Here is a 14,192-nt window from a genome sequence, read left to right as displayed (position 1 = left end):
CATGACCTTCGCCATGTGCTACTCAAATTCAAATTCAAATTCAAATTCCCTTCGGACCGCCGTTTTTCCGTTTGCAATCTCAAATAATTCTTGAATTATGTGTCTTGAATCGTTTTTGGGATCGTAGAGCTCAGGAACTTTGGAAAAAAAGCTTCGTTTTGTTGAGTAAACACACTTTTCGAAAAGACGCGTAACTCGATTCGAGTTAATATTCAACTGGCTGTTGCCATGGTGACGGAAATGCGAGATTTTTTTTTTTTTTATTATTTTTTTTTTTGTGAAGTTTAATTTATTTAAATTGTTTAAAAATTACTACTAGCTTCCATGAAGGAAAACTTTTTTTTCTAGAGAGTATTTTTTATGCTCTTTTAAATGAGATATAGTAGATATAGTAGATATAGAGATATAGAGATATATAGATATATAGAGATATAGAGATATAGAGATATAGAGATATATAGAGATATAGTAGATAGATAGAGCACGATTATTCTCCACGCCCATTTTAGAACTTGTATGAGCATCCATTACGGAAGACCATGCCTGCCCGCTCCGCTGAAGCATTGAAACGACAGAGAGTGAGAAGAAGAGAGTTCGTGCGAGAGTGGAAGAAAAGAAATCCAGAGAAAGTTCGCGAGCAGAAAAGACGGTATCGTGCACGAAAACGGTACAAGATGCGTGACATGGTGCGCGACGCGTTGAATCGTTATAGGGAACGCAAACGTCGCTCCCGTTTACCTGCAACACGACAGTGGGAAGAGCATGATTACGATCCGGATGAAATTCTTCGGGGTTTGTTGGGAGTTCGGGTTGAGCTGACGGATTTCAGGAAAACAATACCACCGTCCAACACCACGACCACCGCCGCTAAGAGCACTACCACTGCAACACGACAGTGGGAAGAGCATGATTACGATCCGGATAAAATTCTTCGGGGTTTGTTTGGAGGTCGGGTTGAGCTGACGGATTTCAGGGGAACACTAACGCCATCCAACACCACGACCATCGCCGCTAAGAGCACGATCGCCATTACCACTGCAACACTACCACCAACCAACACCAGTACCACCATTACCACTGCAACACTACCACCAACCAACACTAGTACCACCATTACCACTGCAACACTACCACCAACCAACACTAGTACCACCATTACCACTGCAGCACCACAGGCATTACCCCCACCGCAACGCCGTGGGAGGGTGGTGTCTTATTTCCCCACCGCCGCTAAGAGCACGACCACCGCCGCTAAGAGCACGACCACCGCCGCTAAGAGCACTACCACCAATACCACTGCAGCACCACAGGCATTACCCCCACCGCAACGCCGTGGGAGGCGGTTGTCTTATTCCTCCTCCTCCTCTGACTCTGACTCTGAGCCTGATGAAGGGTTGGTAGCAGAGTTAGAACGCATGTTAGCGGAACCCGAGGATCCTGTAAAACGGAGACTTGAAAAGATCAGGAAAAATAGGAAGGAAGCAGAAGAAAACAGAGTAAGACGAATGCAAGAAAGACGGAAAACAGAAAAAATGATAACTGAAATAGCTGCTGAGCTTGATAAGATGTCGTTTATGTTACACGACATGGGTAGATGGTTTCAACAATTTGAACGCGAGGATAAGGTAGAGCAGGCTACTCAGTTTGAATATTCTCGCAATGTATACATTACCGCCGAACTTATGAATCAGTTGGAACACTATTTATAGGACAAAAGAGACTCTTTTTTGAAAAACAACAAAGCGTGTGTAACTTTAATTACAACAATAAAAGGTTTTACAATTTCCAACGTTTCTTGGTCTGCATGATTTTCTTAACAATGCGTTCTGTCATGGTTTTACGTCCGGGTAATTTGTCGATGGCCTGGATCATAATAATAATAATAATAAAATATTTATATAGCGCCAATATCCTAAAAGTTCAAAAGCGCTTTACAGTTAGAAATATTAAAAACATTTAAGACAAATAAAGTAAAAATAAAAAAATGTCGCTAAAAAGTTATAAAAATGCTTTCTTAAAAAGGAACGTTTTTAGTTTATGTTTAAAAAGGGACACTGAGGAGCTGTTCTTGATGTCAGACGGAAGAGTGTTCCAAAGTGTAGGAGCTGCTACAGAGAAAGATCTTGCGCCATATGTTTTCAAATTGAAGTGCGGAATGGAAAGAAGTTCTTTAGAAGATGAACGTAGCTGACGAGACGGAGTGTAAGGAGTGAGAAGATCACGAACGTATGAAGGTGCCAGATCGTTTAGGGCCTTGTACGTGATGAGTAGAATTTTAAAGATGATACGATAGTTAACAGGAAGCCAGTGGAGATTAAACAAAATAGGTGTGATGTGTTCGTGTTTTCTAGAGAGGGTGATGAGACGAGCAGCGGCATTCTGGACGTGCTGTAACTTTTTTAAAAGACAGTTTGGTAAGCCATAGAGTAGAGAATTACAGTTATCCAATTTTGAAGAAACAAACGCATGAACAAGTATTTCAGTGGTGGTCGATGACAGGTACTTCCTTATATTGCTGATATTACGGAGATGATAAAAAGATGATTTGCAAATACTTGCAATATGTTCATTAAAACGAAAATGATGGTCAAAAATGACACCGATGTTTCTTGCTTTCTGTGACGAGCAGATGGTTTCATCGACGACAGAGATTTCTTGAAGGGTTGGTCTCGGTAGATGTTTTGCGGAGATCACTAGAAGTTCAGTCTTATCCTTGTTAAGTTTAAGACGATTAATCAACATCCAGTGATCAATCTCACGTACACAGCGCTCGATGTTGGACACAGCTAAATCCTTATCACTGGGTATAGTTGGCTGAAAGGACAGATAAAGTTGTGAATCGTCAGCATAAAAATGATAACTCAAGTTGAATTTTTTTACAATGTCTGAAAGGGGTGAAGTGTAAAGAACGTACAAAATGGGTCCCAACACTGATCCTTGTGGAACACCACATTGAAGAGCATGATCTGAGGAAGCTGCACCATCAACAGAGACATACTGCATGCGATTTGACAGATACGATTTAAACCATAGTAACGGCTTGCCAGTAACTCCAAAGCGCTGTTGTAGACGGAAGAGGAGAATATCATGGTCAACAGTATCGAAAGCAGCAGAGAGGTCCAAAAGTAATAAAATTACCGTTCTACGTTTATCAATTGCTGTGAGGATGTCATTATGCACGCGAATGAGAGCCGTTTCTGTGCTATGATACTGTTTGTAGGCAGACTGTAATGGCTCATTCAGGTTGTTGTTGTTAACATAGGAGATCAGTTGGTTAGCAACCAACTTCTCAATTGCTTTGCTGAGAAAAGTAAGATTCGAAACAGGGCGATAATTTGAAAACTGCGTGTGATCCAGAGAAGGCTTCTTAAGAAGAGGACGTAGCTTAGCAACTTTTAATTGAGAGGGTATTTGGCCAGATTGCAACGAAGTATTTATAATCTTGGTGATAAATGGAAGCAGTGTGCTCAAAGCATTTCTTGTGACATAGCCAGGAAGAGGATCAAGATCACATGACTTGGAAGATAATTTCACAACACATTTGCGGACTTCGTCAACATCTACCAAACTGAACTCATCAAACGTATAAGGACAGACCCGGTTAACTTCAGGAACTTGATGGATGATGAGAGCTGCATTGTCTAAGTCGACCCGTATTTTGGTGATCTTATCAGAAAAGAACTCGACGAACTTATTTGCGAGATCCGAAGGCGAGTTGCAGGGCGGATATGGTATATCACACTTTCTATGTAATAGACTGTCAATTGTTTTGAAAAGAAGTTTATAGTCCGTCTGATTATCACTGATCAGCTTAGTGTAGTAAGTTCTCTTGGAAGAACAAATTAAAAAGTTGACTACACGGCATTGATCAATAAACAACTGGCGGTCGACTGGAAGTTTGGTCCTTCACCAACGCCGCTCCAGTCTCCTGCGATCTTTCTTCAAATTGTTTATTTCTTCAGAATACCAAGGTGCAGCCGGACGCAGAGTTATTGTTTTGGTTTTTACAGGAGCGTGGATATCAAGTATGGAACTAAGAACGCCATTATACTCACAGATTAAGTCATCAAGGCACGGAAGCGGTGTGGAAAAGAGACTCGAAAGACTAGAATTCGTGACATCAGAACCAAAACTATCAAAGTCAATTGAACGAAGTTTTCTAAATGTGATAAGCTTCTTTTCCAACACTGGTTTTTTAAGCATCACATGAAAATGAACGGCAGCGTGATCAGATATAACAAAAGGAGAATCAATTGACAAATTAGAAACAATGTCATCATCTGATCTAGTGATAACAAGATCCAAAGTGTGACCGTCTTTATGTGTAGATCCAATTGTGTGCTGATTAAGATTGAAAACATCCAACAACTGAAGAAATGCGGCTACGTGTTGAGAATCGCAAGTATCAACGTGAAAGTTGAAATCACCGACTATTAATAAGCTGCCAGGAATAGTAACGTATTGTTCCAAGAACGTGAAGAATTCATCCAGGAACATAGCAGGTGTAAAACCATTAGTATTCGAAGGCGGTGGACGATAAACAATGACAATTCTTATACTTTTATCAACCGAGTTCAATAATAAGTCGATGTATTCGAACGAAATAAATTTCCTGTGTGGTTGAAGCTTGATATTAAAGCATGATCGAAACAACAAGCCCACTCCACCACCACGAACAGGGCCAGATCTTGGAACATGATGAAATGAATAGCCTGTAGGACATAAATCGCGAATGATAAATTCATTATCAGTTTCTGGTTGCAACCATGTTTCCGTTACAGCAAGTAGATCAATGCAATGTTCAGCAACAAAGTCTTTGATGATAAGAGTCTTGTTGTTTACTGAACGCGTGTTAAGAAGGCAGAAATTTACAGGGCCAGTCGCCGATGTATTTCCTCTATCAAACGGTTGACGCGGTATTATTGTTAAGTTGCTGTGGTTTGAGCAATTAGAATTCTTTCTGGAATATGCAGATTTAGATCGGGAAATTGGATTTGAAACCAAAGTTTGAATATTATATGAGCAGCGCATTCTTTTCTCCTGAACCTTCCTTCCAGCTCTAGATCCCCTCAATCTCCTTTGACGGAAATTGCCTTGAAAGTACATATTTCGTGAACAGTTCCAAAGAGGGCTCGAAACAAATTGCACTAATGGCGAACCAAGTGTAGAGTTGTTATAGGCATGATTCGTCATCTTTAATGTAGAACACATCGAAGACCTGTATCCTGGATTGACATCATGTTCACGCTGTATTCCTTCAGTCAAAGAAGGACTTGGACCAGGATTAGTGGTGTCGGCATCCCATTTGTCCTGTAAGTTCTTGGCCCTGGAATAGTCAATGTCGTGTTGTTTGGCTAGTCGGTCCAGACGGTTGATCCCGGGGTCTCCACGCGCCAGACGTTTCTTCAGTTTGGTACCAGGTCCCATGTACTGATAACCGGGCCAATGAAACTCGATCCCAGTCTTGGCCAACCATTTTTGGATTTCGATCCCATACCCTCGTTGACGTCAACGTCGGGTACTTCTCCTTGGGGGTGGAGGTGCCTTTTTCCTCTTCTTAATCCGAGTCATAGTCCAGTCCCCTTCTCCAGGGGTCTTCGAAATCTTCCCACCCTGCTTGTAACTTTTCTGCGGCTGACGGTTTGGCCTTCTTGTACTTCTTTGACTTGCCTTTGGGACTGTAACCACCATCGTCGTAGTCGATACCGAGTGATTTCAGTACACGTCTGGCTCTATCGGAGATAGGTGCTTTTTTCTTGGACGATAGGGGAGTTTTACCTAGCGTGACCTGTTCGAATGGACTGAAGGGTTTGGGGGTTTTCTTCTCCTTTTTAAAACCTGACGTGGAGGGTATGGGGGTTTTCAGCTCCTTTTTCAGTCCTGTCGTGGAAAGTGGTGTGGGTGGGATGATCACGGGGGCTGCGGCTGGTTGGTTGACTCCCTTGAGGATCTGTTTCAACAGAGTTTCGACGGGTGCGTCGACCATGCCTTCGGGTTCTGTCGTTCCCTGGTACGAGATGGGACCGCTTTTACCCGTCCGTATACGTTTCACCAGTTTCCCTTCCTCGGAGGCGATGGGTTTGGTCATCTTGACGGCCATGCTGTCGGGGATGCGTTTGTCGTTCAGGATGAGATGTTCTTCGGCGGCCAGACGTCCGGCTTTGTTCAACAAGGCATTCTGGCTGATCTTCCCCTTGTAATAATCTTGCAGACAATTGAATTCTTGAACGGGCACCATCATGACTTCGTTCATACCTTCTGACTCAAGGTCGTGTCAGGAAACTCGGACAATTCTCTCAAGGCCGTCTCGTAACAGTCTTGCCAGTACCGTATGGATTCGTCTTTCTTTTCCAACTCGAGTTCGAGACTTTGAACGGTTCGCTTGCCTTTACCGCACTCCCTGCACAACTCGATGCACCCACCGGGCGGCGTGGTATCTCGTTTCGTTTGACAAGTTTGGCAGAAGTCACTGAACTTTAAAGCCATGTATTCTTGATACAGGTCGTGGTACCTCTTGTTCAAGAACTCGTACGAGTCTTTCCATCGGGCTTCGCGACGATTGGCGTCTTGCAACAACTGCACGAGTTTAGGAATGGTATTGTGGGACTCGTCTTCTCTCGGCGGGAAATTGGGTATGACGTCGACCCCCTCCAGCGGGTAACCGTCCTCACTGCGTCCTTTCACCGTACACAACATGCTTTGAAACAACCGTGCAAACCGCTCCAGAACCCCGCTCCGTTTTGGGTGAGGAGATGTTCTCTTCGACGCTTGAGAGAGTTTTTGCGTCTACCCACTTCGCGCAGAACCCTTTTATGTCTTTTCAGTTTCCCATAAGTCGTTGCGTTGATGGGGATCCTCTTTTTCAGCAAATTGAGAACCATCTCGCTGATGGCGTTGATCTGATCTTTGTCGGCGATTTGTAACATCCGTTGACATTTGTTCCGATTGGCTTCTTTCAGGACGCGCGTCAAGAAATGACGTTGTCGTCGTAACCGCTTCATCGTGGCCTTATGCGCGCGAGCGGATTGACGTACTCCTTTTACTTGCCGCTCTCTTGTAGATAGGACCCCACATGCCAAATGATGGAACGATATCTCTTGAAAATTGTCGTTTGGCTCTTCGGTATTTTTTGTAACCTTGGGCTAGTTGTTTAAACCTTCCTTTCAGAATCGCGGCTTCCGCCGGAGATAGACCTCCACCTCTTTGTTTCCTATTCCTCCTACGAACCCTCATGGTGACGAGTGAGGTGGAGTACGTCGAGCCTCGTCCTTTTATTTTTACATGATGGAGCATCGGAACTCTTCGCCCTTGTGTGGGATTTTTTCACCTCGTCTCATTCGTTCCTGCATCCTTCTGGTATGCGCCCGTTCTTGTTTGGCTCTCAGGCTTTCTATGCCTTTGGTGATACTCCAAGCCGCCTTGGGTAAACCTGCCACCACACTGGCAAACCCTTCTCCCCTTTGGTACCGTCTTCTTTTAGTGGTTTTAGCGGTTTTACGCCTTCTCGAAGACGCTTTCTTTCTCCTTGACCTCTTGGGCATGTTGGTTCTGAATGAAGAGGATGACCGCGATGTCGTTTTTTTATAGCGGCATGTGACGAAATTGTTCGGTGTAGTCTCGAACGTATCGGTCGTACGTGGGTGATGTGAAATCCGTCACCACGTCGTCCAACGTTTGCATCTTGGTCAAAAACCCATCCAATTCCTCCACGCCACCCAAAGCGTAGTTCCTCAGTTCTGTCAACGTCTTTTCGTACATCGTGTAAGCGAATTGGGCGATGTCCATCTTGAACGAATACTTCTTGAAATCGTTCCATCCTTTCAGTAAGGTGGCGAAAGCCATCAGTCCTACCACCGTGTACCCATCTTTCCACACGGATCCCAAGACGATACTCACGGCCACGGTCAGTAAGGCCAGTCCGTTGAGAATGGCGTTACACAACTTGTAGTAACCGAACATCTGTCTTCGACACCACCAATACTTGTGGTAGAAAGCGTACAAGACGTCCAAACGTTTCAGGGAATCCAAATCCACCACGGTGTTGAAAGGTTCATCCAATAAACAGACCGAAGTACTCATGACTCTTCTCTAACCAGTGCCAAACGTAGTCTGACTTTCTGTCGGGACGTTCGATCCTTTTAGCTTGTTGCTTGTATTCCCAGATCTCGTCCTTGAAGGCGGTTTCCACGGATTGGTTCAGGATGTCCTGGACTTGTCGGTAACTATCGCACTCGTCCGCGATCCGTTTCATGTCTTCGTGATCCATGCTGGTCGCATCCCAGTAAGAGCGAGAGCATCGGCATAGATGCAAAAAGTAGGGGAACCACTCGACTTCACTCCTCAACATCTTGATTCGAATGGTTTTTCATCGGCGAGGGGGTCGTCTTTTCTTAAGTCTCACAAGTCTTCGGATCCCTTGACCCACGCCTACTCCCACACCACCAATGGCAGCGGTGGTTCCGGCTCGGATGCCTGTTTTCACGGCGCGGCCACCCAACGCTTTGGCCAATCCCAAGGCGGCCCCCTTGCCAATGGGTAACATCGCAGACAGGGCATTCGCAAGAGCACCGCCCCATTGCTTTCTCCTTTTCGTTCGACGACGGCGTCTTTTCATGGTTGTTGTTCTCAGTTACGCACACTGGTCGAATTGCATGTGACGGTAGGACGTTGTCCGTTTTTATAGGTGGTCGTAATCGTATTGGTGGTCGTGATGCCCGCAATGCGACGACCCGCGGCCGTCTGTTGTTGTTGACGCAAAATCTCTTCCAATTGTTGTTGCATCTGGGCTTGGTCGAGAACACGGTCTCCTCGCCTTCTTCTTCCTCCTTGACCCGATCGAATCGACGAAGGCGGTGTGGAGTCACTACCACTTCCACCTCCACCTCCGCCTCCGCCTCCACCTCTGCCTCTGCCTCTGCCTCTTCCACCGCCACTACCACTAGCGCTACTTCTTCTGCGGCTTCCGGAATCACTGGAGGACGTCGGTCTATTTTGACGTGGGACGCGTCTCGGTCGTTTCCCTCCTTGAACGGCTCGTGCCAAAGGTGTGGACATTGATATCCTGGGTGCCCCGACACCTGCCGTGACATTGGCGCACGACACCGATCCAGCACTGCCAACACCCACCGTGACGTTGGTCTGCGGTGCACCCGAGCCAGCGGTGCCTACTCCGACGGGTGAGACATTGGGCAGGGGCGGTGTTGCCAGTGACGATCGCGGTGAAGGAGGAGTGTTCAGACTCGTACCCACACCCGCGGCAGGCGGAATCGGAGTACTCGTCCGATTCGGTGTCCCCCAAGGCGAATAATCCTCCAGAGCCGAGAAGTTGAAATCGTCACTACCATAAGAGCTCATTTTTATCCATGTACCTTTCTCTTTCTATCTTCTTCTCGGCGAGTTCTCGTTGTTTATGAACCAAATAATCGAAACCTTCACCGTTATATGCGTTTATGATGGACCGTACTTGACGGTAACTCTCGCATTCTGTGACCTGTCTCATCGGTTCGTAGTCCAGCTCATTGGGATTCATGATATACTTTAACCTGTTTTTACACAGGTGAATGAATAGCGGAAACCACTCGACCTCGCTCCTCAGCATGTCGCAAACTGATGGCATCAGATGAATCCTTCGTCTTTTAACACATGGCTGAGGACACGTTGATCGTCCTGACTGGCTGGATGAAGATCCAATAGCATGTAACCGTAAGGTCGATCGGTGACCTTGCGAAACGTGTCCAACACCTCTTGCCATTGCGTGGGAAACGATTGCAGAAGTAAATTCCGTATCCCCAACTGATCCTGAGGGTTCTTGAAGGCTGCGATGTAATGCGCGTTTCTGGAAATGGTCTTGGCGAATTTTCCGTTGGGGAATAAATCCTGGCACAGGTAGATCACCGTGATGTTCCGATGATGCGAATGTTTGGTGAAGAGATCCAACACGCGCTTGTCGTTACCACCCTCGTCCATCAGATCGTCCAGGACCAACACGCCCCCTCCAGGAAACCATCGGGGTAACTGTTCGCTTTCGGGGATGCCTTCGTAAAACTTGACTCCACCCTTCTTGAGCTTTTGGAAACCGTCTTGCCACGAGCCGTAGCAGTAATGAATACTCTTCGGTGTCTGTTGGAACAAGTCGCCGTTCTCCAAGAGCAGTTTGGTCGTGAACACCGTCTTGCCGCACCCTGACGGACCCGCTATCAACAAACTCGACAGCGTGTGAAATTGAAACGCTTTGCGTCGTTCCATGATCATGAAATGGTCCAGGGTCTCAAGACGTTCCGTTTTTATCGGAACAACTTGGACAAGGGGGTCTTGACGGCCGGGATGCGTTTCAACAGACCCAATAGGGTGACCTTACGATTGAAACAGATGGGTTTCTTCTTGGCCCGACTCCTGATCTTGGCCATGGCCCTCTGGGCAGCAGCTCTCTTGGGATGTCCTTTTTTCTTGGCAGGCGCCGATCTCTTTTTTCGAGGTTTTTTCTTGGCGAATTTACTCAAGTCTCCGAACTTGTCCTCGTACCAATGCCTCTTTTTCATTCTTCTTTTCCTATCTTCTTTCTCGGAAAGCTTCGGCATGGCAGGGGCGGCTCTCTTGCGTTTCCTACGCGTGGTCACAGTCGCCGGTAATGCACTGGTGTCCAGGACGGACGGCGGTTGAAAAGACACTTGTCTTTTGGCGGGTTGAAGTATTTTCAGATTGAGTTGCCGTTTTGGCGGTTGGTTTTTCTTGAAATGAGCCTCACTGGGTTGAGGCGTCTTTCCACCCGCTTTTCCATAGCGTTTTTCTAACCTGGCTATCACGTCGTCCAAATGTCTATGCCCTTGAAACTGAAGAGCCATGACTACCACACAACCTCTTTTTCAAAAATGAACCTCTTTTATTTCGAACAGCTTACTTTATAACAAATGACGCACTCCTCGGGAGGAACCGCTCGTGTCCTGGTGACACGGGGTTTTACAAATCTTGCGCCAGGCCAACTCGTCCACGATCAGACGTTCTACCATGTGTCCTACTTTACGATCGTTCTCCACAAACTCGTTTTTCTTAAAACGATTCAAGAACTCGTTCATGTCCCGATCTTCGGCTCGGTCGATCAGGAACATCAGGGCGTAACCGCCGCAACTCTGGCTGAACAGGGACTGCAGACTCTTGCCGTTGTGAATCTGGTACTTGAAATGACGATCCAACCATTCTTGGATCGGTTCGGCGGTTCCGTACGCGTCCAACGGTAGACCGTAACTGTCCAGGATCTCGCACTTGTTCTTGTCGGCCCACAAAGCGATCCAATGCACGCCCGGTTTGTCGTGAGGGTCCGTGTTCACGATGTAAGCGGTCGGTCCTTCTTGAGGGACTGTCCTGGGAAGCCGATCGCAAGGGACCGTGCTGTAAAAGACACAGCATAGGGACGGATTCGTCCGGGCCAAATGATCCAATTGTATATTATTCAAGGCTACTTTCTCCATTTTTTTCTTCTCATTGGTACACGTCGTAGATGACGACTCGGTTCTCGTTGATCTCCAGCAAATTCTCGAATTCGCCGTACAAGATAGTCAGGTTTTCTCCAGGATTGGCTCCGAAATCGATCACCAGACGCAGTTCACCTTCTTGCTTGGGGTTCAACACTGGACTGTCCAAACATCCATTGGCCGTGTTGTCAAATACAAACATGTTGCATCTCTTGCCGTCCCCCCAATCCACTTTTCGGACCATGTTTCCTTTTCCCCTGCACAACGCTCCTGAGGCTTGGAGGAATCTGTAGTAACCTCTCTGATCTTTACTGTCCCCATCGTGATCGAGCTCCAAGGTCTCGTAGGGGTACTCTTCACCTCTCACCAATTGTTTGATGGAAGCCAGATTGAATTTTCCAAAATTGAACGGACTCTCGGTGATGGTTCCGTTGAAGGCCACTTGTTTCAACAACAACACCACTAGTCTATTAGGTAGTTTACTGTGGAAAGGATTGCTGCACTCGAAATGACGATTGTCGTTGGGATGCGAGTAAGTGCGAATTTCACCTCTCACCGTGGGGTAAGTGGCCACTCTTCCTCCTTTCAGGCTGGTCATGATCTCTCGGTACACTGAGGGAGTCACTCTCACTTGAGACAGGAACAATCTCACTTTCACGTCGGCTTCAGTCAGTCTGAGAGTACTAGCACCGTCCCATCGGATGGTGCACAGGGCTGGGGTATTGAAGTACATGTCGATCTGGATCTGCACGCCAGGTAACAGTAATTTGCTGAGATGAAACACTTCCAGGAAAGGTTTGAACCTCAAAGTCACGGCTTCTCCGTCCAGAAACTGGGATCGTCCCTGGACCAAATTCTTGAGATCTTGGGTTAAAGCAGTATATTCAGCGTGAGGAGTAGTAAAATCCATCGCGTTGGCTGTCAATTCATCGGCATCTCCGTCGTCGGGTACACCGAGACAGTTGTACCATCCGCTGGGTGTCAGGATCGATTCACCGTCGTCTCGGTCGTGGTTCAACAGGGTCTCGATGTAAGCTTTGAGGTGGTAAGTATCCGTCTGAGGGCTGATGAGAGTCCCATTCAATCTCACATTGATCTGTTTGAAGAGGGTGTGGGCCAGATTGTTGGCGAGTCCAATGACATCCGCTGTCAACAGATTCGTCGCGTTACTTTTCTTGACGGTCAATTCCACTTCGAAAAAACTCTCGTTCAAGTCGATAAAGTCTTCTTGTGGATCGACTTGGAAGGTCACGGGGTTGATCCCCGTATTGAACGGGTTGATTCTCACCAACCGTCGAGACGACATGCTGACATCCGTGGGAGGGGTACTGAACATGTTCAGACGAGGGTTACGAACCCCCGCCGAACGGGCATGAGCCACGAGGTCCGTCATCGTCTACATTGTCGTCGTCTTCGTCTCCTTCTCAGGGCCGACTGCACCCAACGATAGTTCGGGCGTTTTGATCGGGACGGGAAGATCAATCCGCCTTTATACGTTCGTCGTATCGGAATAAGTCTCACGCGCCTCGAGTAAATGGGATTCATACTCCAAAGAGGTCTTTTCTCACTTTTTTCGCCAACGCCCGTTTGATCTCTTGCGTCGCTTTACGTTTCACGGCCCATGTCGCTCCTCTCTTGACCCCGGCGAGTCCACCTCTCCAATTGGGCTTTCCTCCCTTGCTGCCCGAATTTAAACCTTTCAGACCTTCCGTGGCCGCCTCGGTGATAAAGTCTCGGAGAATGCCGGGACCTCGTTTCTTGACACCTCTCCAAGCCATGCCGAATCCGTCTCCGGATTGCCTCATTTTATCGGGATGAAATCGTACCAGCGTTCCACCGATCATTCTTTCTTAAAGTGTAACGTCACGATCGTATTGCCGTCTCCAAAGGTCGTCAGTTCTCCAGTTGTCTCAGCCACTTGCACTTCTATTATGTCAATGAGGTCTTTGCGCACGGGAATATATTGAATGTGGTAAGGCTCGAAATACTGGACACCCGCACCTCTTCGAATCAAGTTGACCTCTCTCAGTAAATCCGTGACCTGATTTCCCACCACACCACTCCTACCCACGTCCGAGTAGACGAACAAAGATCGCGAACTGTTTCCCACCACCACCTCGAACGCCTTGTTCAGGTTCAGAAAACGCCAATTGCAATAGATGCTGAGTTTCAAATAACTGTTTCCCGTTGAATAGGTTGAGACCGTCCAAAAAACAGGTAATCCATCCGAGTCGTGTAAGTCCCCGACGACACCAATGTTGGGAATTTCATCTTTGAAGAATACGCTCTGCAAGTTAGGCCCCAGATTATGACCGTTGCCGTTCTTTTCGAGCCATCCCATTTTACAAGCCAGGTCGACATTGATGTGTAATGCAGGCATGTCTTTGATCGGACGTAAGATGTTTTCGTTGTCCGTGACCAGGTCTTCGCCTTCCCACTTGAACTTGACGTAGGTTCTTTTCCCATCACTCGTGACATATTTGGCTTCTAATTTGGGTCCGTTGTACTTGAAGACGCGTTGTCGATCGAAATAGGCGATCATGGATTTCATGAGTCCAACACCGTCCACGTTGTGAATCACCTTCTTGAGGTCCTCCGTGTCGAAGTAAGCTTCTCCATACATGTAGTGGCTAGTCGATTCTACGCGTCTCCATGCGGAAAAGGCCAAGGTGACTTTTTTATCAGGATTGGTCGGCGTCAAGGAAGGCAGCTTCACGTGGGCAT

At 46.9% G+C, this 14,192-nt stretch overlaps 3 protein-coding genes across 3 annotated transcripts; 1 reads left to right on the top strand and 2 right to left on the bottom strand.

Moving 5' to 3' along the window:
- The first annotated feature begins 539 nt into the window (after positions 1-539).
- On the top strand, positions 540-1,754 carry LOC149110632 (uncharacterized). The gene has a single exon (XM_089292311.1). It carries the CDS (start codon positions 540-542, stop codon positions 1,707-1,709), a length of 1,170 nt encoding a protein of 389 aa, XP_089148437.1. The 3' UTR covers positions 1,710-1,754.
- Positions 1,755-5,937: 4,183 nt separating this feature from the next.
- LOC149110631 (uncharacterized) lies at positions 5,938-8,919 on the bottom strand. The gene has a single exon (XM_089292571.1). The coding sequence runs from the start codon at positions 8,077-8,079 to the stop codon at positions 7,582-7,584; it is 498 nt and encodes a 165-aa protein (XP_089148697.1). The 5' UTR covers positions 8,080-8,919; the 3' UTR covers positions 5,938-7,581.
- Positions 8,920-11,086: 2,167 nt separating this feature from the next.
- On the bottom strand, positions 11,087-13,532 carry LOC149110630 (uncharacterized protein F54H12.2-like). Its single transcript, XM_089292547.1, has one exon. It carries the CDS (start codon positions 12,859-12,861, stop codon positions 11,476-11,478), a length of 1,386 nt encoding a protein of 461 aa, XP_089148673.1. The 5' UTR covers positions 12,862-13,532; the 3' UTR covers positions 11,087-11,475.
- Positions 13,533-14,192: the final 660 nt, after the last annotated feature.

The sequence above is a fragment of the Orbicella faveolata genome, unplaced genomic scaffold (genome assembly GCF_042242905.1).
Source record: "Orbicella faveolata isolate gen_17 unplaced genomic scaffold, um_ofav_v1 contig_24, whole genome shotgun sequence".
NCBI lineage: Eukaryota > Metazoa > Cnidaria > Anthozoa > Scleractinia > Merulinidae > Orbicella > Orbicella faveolata.
This window is presented reverse-complemented; position numbering and strand designations above follow the sequence as displayed.